We start from the raw sequence: 19001 nt of genomic DNA on the forward strand, positions 1-19001 counted from the left end.
GATTTATAAAAAATTATAACAAATATTGATTTTTTTTTATATAATAACTCAGTATAATTTTTCAGAATCAACATTTCCTAGAGCATTGTTAAGCGTCTTTTGAGATATCACTATTAGATGTCTAGACTTGTGCTATAAGCAAAATCTTCAGGCTTACGTAATATTTTTCTGAATAAAATATTGAGTTTACCATTTTAAAAATCGGCTCAAATCGAGCCATTTAACAGCACTCGTTTCATAGAATCAACCACAAAATCAAAATAATTTTAATGATTAACCAAATACTAAACACGCTAAAATCATATCCTTACACTAGGAAAAAATAATAGTTCTCCCCCCCCCCCAACCTCATCGTGCCGTAGGCAAAAAGAATCATCATAAAAGATCAAGTATATTTTATCAGTAACAAATAAAAAATTGCAACATTAAACAATCACCCAGCAATATCATGCTTTGATGTACAGTTAAGATATACCAACCATAATATAAATTTCGACAATTCAAAATTGCTTTCCCAAAATTTTAATTATTTCCCTAAAATAAGGGTATTATCAAAATTATAAAAAGCCAAAATGCAATAAAGAAAATGGTTATCGTTTATCTAATAGATGAATCTCTCTGATTAGTTATTTTAATTCGTATATTATATAAAGAAAATTCAAAATTTGTTATATTTTTTAATTTTATCAATTAACTGAAGAGAAGATGGGTTACAATTTTAAATATTCGTAATTTACTTAATAATTTAATTTACAATGAAATTCGTAAATTATGAAATCATATAATTTTGTTATTATCTACTTATAATATAATAAAAAAAATCTTAATAAATAACTGACAAGTAACTAGGTTACTTATTCCACATTTAAATATTTAAGATTCAACCCGGCTTTAGTGTCCGGGTGATTTTTTTCTAAAATTTCATGGTCAAATTTGAGGGTTTCAACGGCCTGCACCCATTCATACTATGGACGTGGGCGAGCAAGATAAAAAAAAATTTAACGATAGGTGGGCGATTGAAAATATTTTTTAAACAAACGAAGGGCGAGTGTTAAATTAATATGAGCAGAATGGGTATGGTAGGCTTATATTTATTAAAAACTAATACTCTTTTAAAATATAATATTTTAAAGTGTAGGAAAATATATTCAAATTTTAACAACCAATGGGCTGGCGAAAGAATTTTTTTTTTCAAAATCATAGAAGGAAGGGCTTGTAGTCTAAAACACTCTCATTACGTCTAAGAATCTTTCTTATAATATTGACAGATTATTAACCGTTTTTAGTTAATAAAACCTTTTGAAAATTTTGATACCTCAGTTTGAAGTGAATATTTGTTTAGAAAGGCCGATTGAATAAAGCAAAATTTATCAATTCATATTTTCATTTCTCAACCAAACTGAGTTAAAACGCAATTTTATCGTTACCTCTATACAATTGTTTTTTTTTGGAACATGTAAAATAGACGATAAGAAAGAGCACGACGACCCTATTTTTTCAGAATTCGCTAATGAGCGATATTAAAGATTACGTTTTATCGAAAATTATATGAATTCGAAAATAAACTATTTAATGCGTTGGTCTAGAACAATATATATTATTACTTTTCTCAAAAACGAAGGGAGCGACATTATTGACTGATAAAGTCTTAAAAATTAAGTTGAATCTAACAGCAATTAAAATGTATAACTAACTAACTATAGTAATCTTAAAGTTCTTTTATTTTTTTATCTTTATATAAGTTATAAAATAAGCGCGTAATTTAATAGTCTAGAAACATTGGTATAAAAACGAATCTTAAGAGATTACAAGTTAATATATTATACTTATACTCCAATCTATTAACAAATAATATTTAAGTATATTTGCAAATTTAATCATCATTTATTTATAAACCAGATATGCAGAGAATGGTGGATAGGTCCCAACTATGGAATAACCAATTTCGATAATTTCGGACTCGCCATGTTAACAGTCTTCCAATGTATAACGATGGAGGGCTGGACCAACATTTTATATTTCGTAATAAATTTTGGAATAAATTTGTTGAAAGAAAGTTTATTTCATTAATTATGGATATATAAACGTTACTTGTATCTATTTATTTATTTCATATGAAGTTTTTATCATATTTTAAGGTTTTGCTCCTCTGGCTATATTTCAAATTTTATTTTATTATTTTTGACTTTATTTGAAGGTAAACGACGCGGTTGGCATCGAATGGCCATGGATTTATTTTATATCGCTAATTATAATCGGATCTTTTTTCGTGCTCAATTTGGTTCTCGGGGTTTTGAGCGGGTAATAATATTATTTCAATCTTTAAAAGTTCACATAAAGATTAATGTGAATCCAGGCGCGTACGCAGGAATTTGGTCTGGGGGGGGGGGGGGGGGTGATAATAAAATTTTTTAAGAAATATTATTGTTAATTAAAAATACTAAGCATAAATTTATTAGGATTAATAACTTTTCTAATACACAATTTTAAACTAATGTGAATTAAAAAAATTATATATAAACCGGCATTGAAAAACTATAAAATAAATGTGATTTATAAATATAAAGTGAATATAACCCACGATATGAATCACTTAAATGACCCAAAATTGAAATTTGAATTTTTTGAGCTTTTAAAATATATAAAGTATAAAAAATTTAAATGTTGGAAATATAAATTAATACACAAAAAAGTTTCTTAGGAATAATTGTATTTTGTATGTTTTGAGCTAATTTTTCAATTATCTATCCTTGCTTGGCGTTAAATGCCTATGAATATTCAAAAGATTCTAAGCATTCAATCTACTTTCAGATGTTGTATTTCATAGGTATGTTTTTCACAGACTTGCAGGCCCGGCCCCCGAGCCGGACCGTATTTTAATTTTTTTAAATATATCCGGGCCGAGCTGTATATTTTAAAACCAAATATTTGAAATCGTCATTATTAGCTATAAAAATCAAAAATAAATATAATTTATTTTAAAAAAATTCGGGCCGGGCCTGAAAATTTTATTTTCAAAAAAACCCGGGCCGGAAAAAATTTAAAAAAAAATCTGGGCCGTGTCCTGCAAATGGTACCTCTGCAAGGCTCTGTTATTCTTCTTAAAAAAGAGAATGTTCTCTCATTAGTTTACTAAAGAGCTGCTAATATATATGTAACCATATTAATACATTGGGAGTATAATTGTGTTTGAAAAAAAAAGCATCCATAGCATTTTTTGGGACTGTATCAACCATAGTTAATCTTTTAATCATAGTTATTCAGATAATAAGGCATCATAAGATATTTTAACATCTTAATGATAAAAATCTAACAAATTTATTTTTTTTCTATCACCATATGAAAAAGGTTGGGAGAGGGGACATTTGTTTTATAATACTCTTCTACTGATCCTATATTAATGTTTTGACGATGAGCTTGCTTGCTACAAGTCGAGGGGGACAAATATTAAACACGTATAGCTCTGCTTTTGACTCAACAATAACATATAAAATATGAAATTCTTCAACAACAATAGCTCTAATTTCCTTGAGTTCTAATAAAATGCTCTCCGCTATTCTCATCTTCTTAATCAAGTCAATGTTATGTTTTTGAAAAGTATTACATAAAATAGTTGTATAATTAAATAATACATTCTAATGAGAAAAAAAATTAAGTATTGAATCCAATAATTTTCTTGCTTCTGAGGAAATATTTCTTTCAAGCCATTGTGATATTTCAGTAATAGCATTAATAATCGGCTCTTCTAACTCCATAATAGCTGTTACTGCTTGATGGCGGAGACTCGATCTCGTTGGACAAGCTTGCAATTTCTTTCTCCCTGCTGGACAAGGAGTTTCAGAAATAATTATTATTTGACTAGAAATTTAGATAAATATTACGCCACTAAAATTTGAAAATAATAGGTAAATTACGCCAAGGAAAACTTGAAATCGAAATTGATTGATAAAATAACTTATAGATGAATGTAATAAATAAATGTAATTAAATATATATATATATGAGATAGGAATAAATATTAACAAATATAAATTAATATTAACAATAATATTTTTGAAAAATATAATCCGGCATCTGCATTTATTGGCTTTGGGGGGGGGGCCCGTTGCGTACGCCAATGTGTGAATCATGATATCGCATATCATTAAAAAAGTTTGGTCAAATATTAGCTTGCTGAGCACGCGTTTGCTCCTCGCCAGCGACGCCACTGGTGTGAATGCGAGCCATTTAAAATTAGTATCTTACAAAAATAGGTTTTTAAAAAAAAATATATAAATAATAGTATTTTTTCTATGTTTTGAAATAGTAATATTATATAATTAATAATGTTATTTCTCACAATTAGTACTTATGTTTATTAACAAATACTCTATCATATGACACGGCAGAGAATTTTCAAAAGAGAGAGAAAAGGCTCAAGCACGAGGTGAATTTCAGAAGTTGAGAGAAAAACAAGCCTTCGAGGAAGATCTTAGAGGGTATTTGGATTGGATAACCCAAGCCGAAGATATGGAGGTTAGCGAATTGCCGGATGGCCAATTGCCAAGCGAAACAGGTTACTACAACTATAATGAACTATTAATATTTTTAAAAAAAATATATATCTACCATTTAGGTGAAAAGATTTCAAATAACATGAACAATAACCCAGTTAATTCTACGCCTCATACCATTGTACCAGGACTTAAAAAATCTCCGGGTAAGGAAATCAAAAAATCCCTATCCACGCAAACGACTCTAGAAGAAGCCGAACGTAAGATTATATAAACTTCTTTTTTTTTAAACTTTCAAAAGTTTGATTGGTTTTGTACAGTTTGGTAACAAAACAAGAATGTCTAGAACATATTTATATACCCAATAATTTTACATAATCGTGATAATATTTTTATACAATTTTATAAAATATATAAAAGTAAATTTGAACGACATGAAAGAACTAGGAAGCCAGGAGGATTTGGTGCAACTTAATTTTTGGCAAGAAAAATTGTAATTAAATTTTGAAATTTACAAATTTTTCATAGGTTCTGGACCCGACATTATTTTTCCGGATTTTATACGCGTCTAAATTCGAGTTAAAAAATGGGTTTGGTTTAGGCAGGTCCTTTTAGGTCGAACCTGAACCCTGGATGCGGTGAAGGTTCAATACGGGTTCGGATGATTTTTCAATTGCAAGTGTGCGCATATAATAATAACATTCAATTTCATTTTATTTTTATCTAACAATAAAAAATCAATTGTACTTAATTAATAAGAAAATATTTTTAATTTTATTTAAAATGAAAAAGATTTAAAATTTGATTCAATCTACTAATTAAAATATCTTCTGAAATGTCTTTCGATAATCTCATATAAATTTTATTATAATAAAACTTTTAAAATTGATTTTTGTATTTTTTTTAATCATATTTCTTACTATTTAAAAAATAACATTTCTCTTGGAAAATATATTCGGCTTCAAAGTTTTAAAGGTTTTTCCGTGCGGATCAGAAAAAAGCCCTGGATCCAGGTTCGGTCTAGAAAACCTGAAATGTTTGAATAAACTTTTTTAATATTATCTTCATTAGTTAAAGGATAAGTTGTCTGCCAGAATAAGATTGATTAATTTATTTCTTTTAAATATCTTCATCCTCCGTCCACCTTTAAATAGTTTTTGACAACCGTAAAATAATCAGATTCCAAAACCCTTCATTATTTTGACAGATAAGGCGTTTTATTACCCTTTGATTTTGGCTTTTCTAGGAAACAAATTATATTATTATGATCATAAAATATGAAAAACTTCAAAGTCATAATTACAAAAAAAACTATAAATTACATTTTTTTAAGTTCCCAATGCAAGAAAGTCAATCACAGATTTAGACGTTTTTGCAGGAAAGTCGTGAAATCACAGGGTATGTATTGGACTGTGATAATTATGGTATTTTTAAACACCTGCATTTTAGCTTCCGAGCATTACAATCAACCCCTGTGGCTCGATGGCTTCCAAAGTAAGCTCCTTGTTAAATCTTATAATATATATTTTATGAAAGCGAAACTATTTATAAAAAAAAATTTTTGAAATAGATAGGAAAAAAGCATGTTATATTTTTAGAGAAAAATGAATTATCTATTAGAAGTCGATTTGGCTTAAAGCCCCAAAAAGATTTTAAGCTGGGCCGGTCAACTTACATTTTTTCGGGCCTAATTGTGATTTTTTTTTATAGCTGCGAATTAGGCCAATTTATGTATTTTTCCTTCATAAAAAATTCTGGTCCGAGCCGGAAAACTGTACAATATTATTTTACGAACTCCGGACCAAAAAATTTTTCAAAAACCTTCACGGGCCGGTTAGAGTCAGTTGGCGACGATTAATATCTATTTATCATGACATAATCATTCTAGATACTGCCAACTTATGTTTCCTGTGTCTTTTTACCCTGGAAATGCTTCTTAAAATGTACAGCTTAGGTTTAAATGGGTATTTCATGTCCCTGTTCAATCGATTCGATTTTTTCGTTGTTTGTAGTTCGATACTTGAAGCCGTTCTTACCAGCACTCACGTTATTCCACCCCTTGGGCTCAGTGTGTTAAGATGCGTTAGGTTGCTGAGAGTTTTTAAGGCTACCAGGTTAGTTTTTGTATTTTTAAATAAATATTTTTTTATATACCTCGGTAAAATATTTTTATAATTATTGAATTCAAATAATAATAATATAATAGATCACTAGATTTTAATTGAGTTGATCTATTAAATAATAATTTTAGTTTATGCATATAAAAGATAAAATTATGTAATATAAATTAGTAATATATTTTTAAAATTTTCATTCATAGACCTTTTTCTTAATTATATACTGTTTTTTAAGATTGTCATTATCTTTATTTGATAACTTACTTAATGTCTTTCACAATATTTTGGTCAAACATTTATTATTTCAATATAAAACCAAAAATCGATATATTCTAAATTCCGATTTGACGTGATTTTATTTTATTTATCTCAGATACTGGTCTTCCTTGAGGAATCTAGTGGCAAGCTTGATGAACTCTATCAAATCTATTTTCAGCCTTTTACTCCTACTTTTCTTGTTTATTCTCATATTCGCCCTTTTAGGAATGCAAATGTTCGGGGGGAAATTTGACTATGATCAACACAAGGAAAAGCCTAGGAGTAATTTCGATACATTCTGGCAATCATTGTTGACCGTTTTCCAAGTTTTTATGTTGCATATTATTATATACTTATATGTATTGTTTTCATATTTCATATTACATTATACAAATTTTAGATTGATATTTTTCAATTCAATTTATTTTTAACCTACGAAAAGGTGGCCGTGGGAAAAAACACATAGATGGCAAGATAGGACTTTATTTTCACTCCAGATTTGAAAATACTATAATCTCATAGATTATGGAGTGTATTTCTTATTTCAATTTTTTATATAATATAAATTTAAAACCAAATTGTAATATAAGATTTAATTTTTATTAAACAAAAAATAGATTGTGATTGTGAATTAATAGATTAACAATTTTAACTCGTGACTAAAGTTCACTTTTCACCTTTAGTCCATTATTTAATTATTTCCCAACAAATGACCCGCGAGTTCTTGGACTTTTATCCAATCTAAAGCCAAGTTCTTTAAAAGTTTTTACTTTTTCTCTCGTGGAGTATATGGAATTGACACTTATTACTACTTTCTGTTAGGTACACATGATGGCAAGTAAGATTAGGAAAACTATTTTATTAAATTAAAATGAAGAATTACATTGTGTATTATATATATAATTTTCACGTTATATAATATTATTTTAGAATATAAATTTGAATGCTATTATATAAAATAAAATGAAATAAGTTAAAGTAGAAATCGCGATACATTTTATAAAAGATCATTCGAATATTATAATTAATATTATAATTTATTTAAATTAAACTAATATTATATTTTTATTATTATTATAAGCTTAATATATGTATTATAGAAAGGCTCGGCAAGAGAGTCATGTGTGGAAACTAATCTGAATGCACCTTTTATGTTGAGATTGTCAATTTTCTTGCAGATCAGATTGACCTTTATCTCAATCAGTGAGAGTTTTTTTTTGTTTTTGACAAGTAATGGCATCCTGTATTCACAGAGATGAGGGGCAAGAATGGATGCATCCTCCTTAATTTGCTGGGTAAGGGATTTATGTGTAGTTTTGTCGGGCATCCTGAAGGTATTATACCCATAGAAAAAAGAATATTAGCCATTCATTCTCATTACTAAAGTTTAGCAATAGGGAGGATAGACAACGAAAGATAAAAATATTATGTTTTAAAAAATTATTTATAATTTAAAATATTTTTTAAAAAGCTGTTATACTGAGAATATTAATTCATTGGATTCTTATTGTTGGTATCGTGCCCTCTCATATTCAATCATCGATCCTTTATTATTTGCATTCGCTATTCTGCTTTATTTATCGCGCTATTTTTTTATTCTTAATCCATTAGCGATGAACTTTCAACTTTTTCAACGGCATTTTAAAATTATTTTTAAAAACCTCTTATACCGAGCACATCAATTTATTGGATCCTTATTTGTGATATTGTGCATACGTTCCCCTCAGTTACAATATCGATCTTTGATTTTTCGCATTCGAAATTCGGTTTTATTTATCGCGCAATTTTATTTTTCTTAAATCCATTCACGATGAACTCTGAACTTTTTCAAAAATTAATTATTATTGTTTAATTAAAACCTCTTATTCCGAGCATATCACTTATTTTTTGCATTCGTTATTCAGTTTTATTTATCGCGTTTCAATATTATTCATATTACCATGCTCGACTTATTTAATACAGTAAAACATACCAATAATATATGTCTTTATGGTTAAATTTGGAGTTATTCATTTGTATACAGTTTTTTGCTGACTTGTGCCCTTTATTGTGGTAGTCACCACCAAAGTGCTGCTCCATAACCTGAAGTTATATCCTTCTACGATTCTGCTTCATTGTTCCAAAAATTTTATTACCCATTTTTTTTTCTCTTTATGTCTTCTTCACAAATCTCTCCTTCATGTCTGAAATCAGTACATATTAGAAAAGATGGATGCCTACAAGTTCATGGACCACCTTCAGTCAGATGTCCACATTCTGGTTTTGCTCCACTGTCTCTATCAGTCAATCGATTATTCCTCCAGAAAATGTTGTTACACCTCTTCACAATTCAAATTCCTGCTTCTCAGATTTTTTTCCTGACCATTCCAAACCAAATATTATTTCAAGGATCTCCAAAGGTGCAAGATTGCAAGTTGCTAAATCTTTCGTTGATTGTCTATCCTTTCTATTGCTAAACCTTAGTAATGAGAATGAATGGCTAAATTTCCCTTTCTATGGATATAACACCTTCAGCATGTCCGACAAAATTTCACATAAATCCCTTACCTAGCAAATTAAAGAGGCTGCATCCATTGCTGCCCCACATCTCCATGAATACGGGATGACATTGCTTGCCAACACAAAAGAAAACCCTCACTTAATCTGCAAGAAAATTGACAATCTCACCATAAAAGGTTCACTCAGATTGGTTTCCACACATGACTCTTTTTCCGATCCTATGATACATATATTAAGCTCTGTTAAAAACACCCCACTGTAACCAATATCCCCACAACTAGTGTTGTTAAATGGCTCATTTTAACCTATATTTAAAAACGGCTAACTTTTTATTAGGAAAAATCACTCAACATGTGCTTCTCTATTTACTTCTGAAGAAGGAGGAAATCTATCTCCTTTCATTGAGATTCTGCCCATGGTCTTGATTTGACCCGCCCTATATTTCTCCAGGACATCACTTCCCCCTCAATATGCTCACAAACTCCCATTCTTACTAAAATAACAAACCTTTGCAATAAAATTTTAAAAGGTGAAGTACCTATCTTTGTTTCTCCAATCCTCCTCGGTGCTAGGCTAATTGCACTCCAAAGTCCAATGATGATATTAGACCAATTGTAATAGGTTCTACCTTTCGCCGCTTAGTTGTCAAGATGATATCTTCTCGAATAAAGCATGAAGCCTCTGTCTCCTGAGCCCTTTCCAACTTGGTGTTGGAATAATCCCTGGTAACTGTGAAGCTCTTGTACATTTAACTAGAATTCATTTATAAAATAGGCCGACCAATGAGTTTAGTCAAAATTGACTTCTCCAATGCCTATTATAATACACTTTCTCGGAATTACTTACTGGGTTCCTCTTTTACTCTTTTTCCCGGTTACACAAAATTTTTTCATTCTTGTTATCATCTGCCTTCCACCCTGCAATTTGATATTTATAAAATTCCTTTCATTGATGGCATTCAACAGGGTTGGTACCTTATTTTTTTGTTTAGGTATCAACGATATCGTTAAATCCATTAACTCGACGTGTTATCATTACATGCCTGGTATATTGGTGATGATATCCTTGGTGGTTCCAATGACGAAGTCAATAACAGTGAATTTAATCAAGGAGGCTGGGACGGTTATTGCTATATTATTCCTAAGAAATTCGAATCTATCTAATCAATTGAACTTAATTCACACAACTTCAAACTGACCACCCTTGATGAACTAAATCATTTAGGCGCTCCTCTTGGGGGATACACAGCGATATCTTCCTTCCTACATTCCACACTTGAAACGCTTTTTGAGTTAGCTGATTTATTTTTCCTTCTCCCCTCCCATAAAGCCTTTTTCCTCTTGAAAAATTTTTTATTACTCGTATCCTATATGCGCTTCGATCAACTTCCATTTTTAAATATCCCTTACATCTAGGTGTTTATGAAAATTGGATTAAAGTCCTAATCGAAAATATTTTAAACCTTAAATTCGATTAAATCGCGTGGACTCAAGCCTCTTTACCCACCAAGATGGGTGGACTTGGTATCATATCTCCTTCCGATCTTGCCCTAACTGACTTCATATCCAGTTGTCTTTCAACAAAAAATATTATAAATTCCCATTTGATAAAACCTGACCCTTCCTATAATGGTGTTATTATCGAGTGGAAATCACGGATTATCGCTGATCACCCACTTTTAGAGACGAATAGGAAGAAGGACTGGGATGGGTTTATTATTGCAAGCTGCGTTGAATCACTACTTTCTAGAAAGCAATTTTCTGACCGCCCTTTATTCTCCTCGCTGCTTAAGATCTGGCCATGAGTTCCTTGAAGCCATTCCCTCAGTTAATTTATAATTAAAACTTAATCAAAATGAGCTCACTCACTCCATTGATATTTGTTTAAACTGCCTAATAACCCAACCCCACACTTGTTCAGGTTGTAGTTCTACCGTTGTGGGTAATGGAAGACATAGCCTCCAGTATCGCTCTTTTAAAGGTCGAATCGTTAGACATAATTTGTACTTCGATTATCCTTAGGCCTTTGAGATCAGCTCAAATTCCTTCTATTCTTGAACCTTCTGGTCTTTTCAGATCTGATGGGAAACGGATGAGATCTCAAATTCCTTGAAAGCGTGGTCAATTCCTGGTCTGGGATTACTCGTGTATTGATCCTTTGGCTCCATCCAATCAAACTATTAACATTCTGAAGAAAAGGGAGTTACTAAAAATAGCAAAATATTCTAAAGTATCACAAGAATACATATTCATTCCCACCTTAACTACTTTTGGGAATCATGCATTCCTTTTTCAAGGAACTTGGCTCGCACATTCGTAAACTTTCTGATGAACCTCGCGAAGGCTTTTTCTTAAGACAAAGACTCTCCATAGCGATTCACAGGGCTAATTACATTAGCTCATGGGCAGCCTCATCCCACTAAATGATTAGTTTTAACATTAATATTTTTTGTGCACGTTGTTTTCCCTTTTTTTATAACATATATATATGTAAATTTGAAATTAGCATAATAAATTAAAAGTTTTTTTTTAATTTAAATTAATATTTTGATTAATATTAAAATATTTTTTAACATCTGTAACACTTTGAATAAGGTTTTGTAATACGATTTTACTAGCAAAAACTTTTTAATCTGTCCAAAACCAAGCTGTTAAGTTTTAACTTTTTTTCTTTGGGCAATCTCAATTTCAATCTATTCCAAAAGATTTTTGTAATACTTGTCTACAAAAAACAATAAAAGCCTAATTATTTAAGTGCCCTCTTGGGGCAGAAAAAATTATAGCTTAATAAATGTAATGATTATTTTTTATATATTTTTTGCTATAAACTAATAGATGTTAATCAATATTATGCAAATGATTGTTAGATAAAAAGAAATTATTATGAAATATTAATTGCTTTTTTTAAAATAATATTTTAAGACACCAATTTAAAATGAAATATTTATCCAATAAAATTATATCTTATCAATGTTAAGCTCTTGAACAATTAATAAAATATTAATTTACTATAAGGGTATTTTTTTGCCCAAATGTGTTTGTTAATTAGTCTATGTACTATATAACTAAGTGTATGATGTAATATTATTTTATTAGGACCGGGGTATCTAGATTTTTAAAAGAATGTCGAAGCTATATTTTTTGTTACACTTTTTTGTATCATTTATTAGATTCTGACCGGTGAGGACTGGAACGAGGTCATGTACAACGGTATCAGATCGTACGGAGGCGTTGGTTCAATAGGTGTTATCGTGTGTTTTTATTTCATCATTCTTTTTATTTTCGGGAATTACGTCTTGCTCAACGTCTTTTTGGCTATTGCCGTTGATAATTTAGCCGATGCCGAAAGCTTGACCGAGATAGAGAAAGAAGAAGATCATATTGTTAAAGTATATTATAACCCCCCTTCCCCCATTAATATATTTAATGATAAAAATATCTAAATATATATGTTATACATCTATCTACCCGTTTTCAATTTTGTTGACAAAATAATCTAATTTATCAATAATAAACAGCCTACTTATTTAGGTTTCAAAAAAAAAAATGGGAAATTTTTGTCGCACCTATGGGGAAAGTCGGGGATAAGTGGCCATTGGAGTTGACCTGACATCCTCACTACTTCTTACTCTGTTATTTGTCTTACCAAAATATTACTACGTTTATTGATTTGGTAACGTTTTACATGTTTTTTTGTTTAACGAAGAATTAAAATATTTTATGTAGATAGAAATCCTTTAAATTAAATTCACCAAAACATCGGAACTATAATTTTAATATCTAATTTGACAAAATTTGAATTTTCTAATTAAAAAAAGGTTTAAGATATTAAAAATTTCCATGAAATATCGCGAATCAGGGATCGGAACTATAGTCCTGAAAGGCCGACTCTTTGCTCAAAAAATATTATTGTTATATTTCCTTTCACCAATCGATTTCCATATTATTTGGGCTAATGGTTTTTGAAATTTAATAGCTTTAAATTAAAATATGCAAAATGGCGGAACCATGCTCTGTTTTGTGGGTGCATCGAAACACGTCCTAGATATCTCGTTGTATTATTATTATAAAAGTTTTGGTCGGATGAATAATAGGTGGGGAGGGGGGGGGGAGTGTTTCTATATAATATTAGAATTTTTTTAAATTAATATATACAAATATTTGAAAATTTATTAAACACATTTCTACACTAAGCGTAAAAAATCGCGAGAAAAAAGCACGACGTTCGAGGAAGGCTTAAAAGAAGACGCTAATCATGTACACGATGTACAACTAAATAAAAAAGATTCCCTATCAGTAAATGACCGAAAATCTTCCGACGTCCTATCTAGGAGATCTGTTATAAGATCTAAAGACTCGTTAGATAACATTAATAGTTCTTCCGATCAGGGTATTGTGGGCGACGCTGAAAAAGGTAAAATTCTTTGTTGTTAGTTATAATTTTAAGAAAAACACTCCCTCTTGGAGATGGTTATAGTATTAATTATAATAATTTAGAAATTAATTAATTTTCAATCAAAACCCGACTTATATTAGGATTTTTGATTAAGTGAGAGAGGATCATTTAGGGCCTACCTTATAGTCTGGTGTTTAAATATATTTATAATAATTGATTGCGGTTAGTGGCCGAACTTAGAAGGTATATAGTTTATAATTAAAAAATTTATATCATGTTTGCTTATTTTTTAAAGAAAGTAGTGAGGAGTGGGAGGAGAGAAAAAATGGGGAGAAATAATGTAGTATGATAATCATTTTGAAGTATTTTGACAAAATCATTTTGAATTATAAAATGAGTTTTTTTCTTAACGCGTAAAGACATGAGGGTTACATCACTAAACTATTTAAAATTGAAATGTTTAAAATAGATATTTATGTCAGATCTTTCTTACTTTAAATATTTTTTTTACTCGCTTTTATCAGTACAAATAAATATTAAAAATTTTCATTCTTCCTTTCCTTTTCAATAATTTTACTAAGATCCTAAAAGCCCGGCTAATACCCTTACCCTCATGAATAGTAGTAAATCTACACTTTCTTCAAGCAGTCGAACGAACAGTGAAGATGAGGATTCAGATACTGGAGTTTCCACTACAGCCCGCCCGCGACGTCTCTCCGTAGTTAATATCAAGGAAAAAGTTAAGCCTATTCCTATGGCTAGCTCTCTCTTTTGCTTTAGCTACAAGAACAAGTTTTTTTTAAACAATATTTTAATTACATAAGTTTTATTTAATAATTCTATCTGCTATAAGGAATTAGGGCTCTGAATCGCACCTATTTTTTCAGGTCCAATCCGATCCGAGAAAAAATATAGACTTTTGTAAATATTATGATATTTTAACGAAAGCGGGGAAAATTATAAGCGCTGGAGGAAAATAAAATTATGTTATTTTTGAAAAGAATTAATTTAATTGTTGAGGTCCGGTCCGATTTAAAATTAATGTTAAAATCATATAAATTTGTATACTTAAAAATGCTCATCTCATTTGCTCTTCATCCGTTAAAAATAGAGCAAACTTAATTATAAAATAAAATTTTTATTAAACGAATTTTCAAGAATTTGATTAACAATAATCTTAAATATGGGGGAATATATTTCATTGCTTGTGCCTTTTGCACAACCTGGAAGAACAATTGAAAAGAGGATCAAGCAACAATATAATTTTTCAAGATTTGCAGCTTACTAGATCACATGCTTTGCTGAACCACCATATCTATCATCAACATTAAAGACTAGTCTGATAATTTAAATCATTATGGATTCTCAAAAGACTTATCAATCAAACCAAAATGATGGTTGCCGTTTTAAATTTTATTGATAAGCAAAGGCATAAAGGGTTGAAAACAATATTACCAATAAAATCGGATCTCATGGAGAACAAAGAAATTGTTTAAAATGGATATCGTTAAGAGTTTCGTTTTTTGAAAATTATTATTAATAATTGCATTTAGTGTACATCTTTTGATTTCGTATTAATTTTATTAAGAATACTACGGGAACTGGATGGACTTTTTGTGGAAAATATTATTCTGAGAAAATCTAATTATTTAAATGAATGGACATAGAATAAGCACGATATAATGGAGAATCGAATAAAGTTAACGTGGATGATGATGAGATTTGGCATCAAAATAGGGGCTAATATGTGTGGTTTTACGATAGACTGAGCTTATTTTTATGTCGAATTAATATAACATCTAAGAAAAGTCGTTTATTTTTTTATTCTCTAACTCCGTTGGAAATTGATGTTTATATGATGATCCTTATTCAATGATACTGATAATGACTTTAAATAAAATTTTATGAGGTATAATGTTTAAATTTAAACCATTGCTAAGAATCGAAATTATAATTACATACCTTAAAATGTTTAATAAAAATATTAGATTCCGCCTGTTTTGCCACATGATAGCCAACCATACCTACTTTAACAATATTATATTGGTTTGTATCCTGGTTAGTAGTATCATGTTAGCCGCCGAAGATCCCTTAAATTTCTCCTCAGCTCGCAATAGGGTAAATTTTATAGATAATCTATTTATTTTTTATTGTTATATTAATCATCAATCGTCTTTTGCATCATTTTATTAATAAATATTGTGCTATTTTCAAAATGTTATTAAATCCTATTCCATTCTATTAGACCAGGTTTGGCTTCACTCAGACAATCCTGGACAAAGGCCATAGACCATTCCGTCATATTTTACAATTTAACAAAATTAGTTCTCCTTACTGTCCTAACTGGACCCAAATTAAGATAAACCGAATCCATTTTAATCAAATTTTAAAATCTGATTTAAGGAAGGGGGAATTTCAAATTGAAGGGGTCTCCCTCTTATAATTACCCCACTTTCTCCTAAGAATTCCACATTATATAGTTATTTATTTTAAAAAAATAACATAATTTATTTGCATACTATTTAATTTATTTATATTTGTAATATAAAATAATTTTAGATTTTGAACTATTTTGATTACTTCTTCACCTGCATGTTTTCCATCGAAATCATGTTGAAGGTTAGTTTATATTTATTATTTTTTGTGTTTTAATATATTCTCTCTGCCAAAAGAACCGTTTTTTTCTTATAATTTTAATTGGATACTCTATATTTTGGCTAATAAAGCATTTTTACCATTTTAAGATTTATTTTTATTATTAATTGGTTATATATGTAGTAAAGCTTTTTTAATATAACTTTAAATGAATCCAATACCATCGTTTAAATTTATTTTAAGTAAAGCCTAAAATATTTTCTAACTTTAGAAAGATATTTTTTGAGCAGAAAATCAAGAAATTGACTTTTTGGCATGCTTGCATAAGAACTAGTAAAGACATGCTTTAACTCTTTAATGGTGAAATGAAGATTTTTTATAGATGGTAAGGTTGGGTTAATCAAACTCCTATTTTTAGAAGAATTTATAATTTTTTTCCAGAAAGGTGATAGAAATAAAAAAATTAGAAGAAGCAAGAAAAACATAATAATTGCAGTTTTTAAAATGAATGAAACTCAGTGAAGCGATCTGGTTTAATTTTAGCTATAAAATTTTAGAGCCGCTCAAATAGCTTTTTCGAACGCTATTTAGTTTAGTTTAATCTAAAATTACCCGAAAAAAATATTTATTCTAATTATATTATATATCTTTTTTTGTAGCCAAAAAATTGTCTAAGAAAATACTTAGAAAAATTCAGCATTTTGGGTTAAACAATTTGTTTTGAGAAGTCCATCATTTTGATGATGAAGTTTATTAGGCATTATTGCACTAAAAAAATAAATTTTTGTAAATAAACAAAGATTTAAAATAACAATTACTCTTGCCTAATTTCATTTCTTAAATTACCTTAGCTAAACACAAATATTGTCTTAAAAGCCTGTAAACCTTTTATTAATCCAAAAAATGATATTATTAATGCTATAGTAATCCACATCTGAATATAGTAGTTTTGAAGTTTATTCAAGCCAAAAAGGAATGTAACACTTGTATTTTTATGAGCTTCCGAAATGAGGCGAGCTTGATTGAATCTTTCGCGTAACTTTATCTTGGGCTCATAAAATAATTTTAAATGTAATGATAGTTTTAAAATTCAATGTTCAATGGCCAGTTCTATTACCAAGTTAGTGCCCAAGCACGTAGCCAGCGGCGGGGTCCCAGATCCCCTTTGGCGTGCCTTTGGCCCGCTTTTCCCCGGCCTTCGGCCGGGTTCCCTATGTGAAATTTATTTTTATTAGTTTATATAAAATATAATAAATTACTTGTATATACATTAATAATTTATTCCAAATAATTATAAGAAATTTATTTATAAAAAGTAAGTAGACATATAGTTGATATTCCTCTATTATATAGAATTAGTTACAAAATACTAGGTTAAATTCCACTTTTACAGACATATTTCACAGTTAGAGAATATTTTACTGTTAATAATTTAACAAATTTTACTAATCAATGCTCTTGATAATAAATAATAGCAACAATTTGCATTCAATTATTTAAAGCCATCTATTTATTTTAAGTAAAAATGATATTAAAATTTAATCTTCATCCCACGATGTCTTTAAAAGATATTTTCTGATGTCCTTATCAATATTTTATAGTTTTCTGTAAAATATATAATTCGCTATATTGGTAAAAATTACTTGATTGTCATATGATAATTGATAAAATTAGATATACTGTAAATCTAAGACATATAATATTCCACTGTTTGTATTGTGCTTTAATATTTTTATTTAATTTTATCAATAGTTTTATAATTATATTTTACTTTTATTAAGATAAATAAATTAAAATTACTCACTTTATAAAAAATTATATTTGATATATTATATTATTTAGTAATTTATGGATCTATTATTAATAATTATAATTATAATACATTTCACTTATGTCTTAAGACGTATCTTTGGCTTATATTCCATTTATTAAAAAACATTTTTTATTCATTTTATATATTTATAAATTTATTTCTCCAAAAATGTATAAATTATGATGAATAGTTTTATAAAAAATATCAACTTTTACATTCTTTATTTCAAATTATTGTTTAAGATATATGCATACATTTTTAAGGGTCAGGGAGTGGGGGGAGGACTAAGGGGGGTAGCTAAAAATGATATTTACGAAAAGTGATAAATTTTTGAAGGGGTGGGATAATTTCCCCTTGCCCCCCCCCCCGGTTACGCGTATGAATTATTATGACTGCTGAAGAATGTATTAATAAAATTTATTACACAACAACTTATGCAATATATTTCAAAAAAAATGAATTTGGCTGAAGTTATGAGAATCGCGAATATAATTATATTACAACTTAGAAAACTAACAGATAATATCGACCAGGAATTTCTCGATTTATGTGATTGTTATTTTGAGATTCATAAACCTCGACTTTCACCGACAAATAAATTGTTTCAATATTAAAGTTGACTCAATTGAGAATCATTATTAAAAAACCCGTTTTTATTTCACTTTTGGATTTGACACAAATCAATGAACGATTTATGATTTATCAAATGACTCTATCTAATTTACAAATACTATATCTCATAACTCCCTCTGATCTGAGGAATCGCATATTGATATTGAAAAATTAAATATTTAGCTAAATTTTATTTACCAATTAATTTCTATAAATGGT

The 19001-nt window shown here is 29.1% G+C and overlaps 1 protein-coding gene across 9 annotated transcripts in view; it reads left to right on the forward strand.

Annotated features, from left to right (window-relative positions):
• Positions 1–19001, forward strand: part of LOC135925039 (muscle calcium channel subunit alpha-1-like) — a 92506-nt gene that overhangs the window by 41067 nt on the left and 32438 nt on the right. For all 9 annotated transcript variants that reach the window (XM_065460180.1, XM_065460181.1, XM_065460182.1 and 6 more), the window contains 13 exons: positions 1900–2022; positions 2198–2301; positions 4389–4555; positions 4616–4753; positions 4914–4986; positions 5827–5987; positions 6382–6607; positions 6984–7194; positions 12537–12755; positions 13561–13780; positions 14344–14554; positions 15751–15880; positions 16322–16381. In XM_065460180.1, the coding sequence (XP_065316252.1) occupies positions 1900–2022; positions 2198–2301; positions 4389–4555; positions 4616–4753; positions 4914–4986; positions 5827–5987; positions 6382–6607; positions 6984–7194; positions 12537–12755; positions 13561–13780; positions 14344–14554; positions 15751–15880; positions 16322–16381 (2043 nt within the window). The remainder of the gene's footprint in view (positions 1–1899; positions 2023–2197; positions 2302–4388; positions 4556–4615; positions 4754–4913; positions 4987–5826; positions 5988–6381; positions 6608–6983; positions 7195–12536; positions 12756–13560; positions 13781–14343; positions 14555–15750; positions 15881–16321; positions 16382–19001) is intronic.

Source organism: Gordionus sp. m RMFG-2023, chromosome 2, assembly GCF_954871325.1.
Source record: "Gordionus sp. m RMFG-2023 chromosome 2, tfGorSpeb1-WG-v2, whole genome shotgun sequence".
Taxonomy (NCBI): Eukaryota; Metazoa; Nematomorpha; class Gordioida; order Chordodea; family Parachordodidae; genus Gordionus; species Gordionus sp. m RMFG-2023.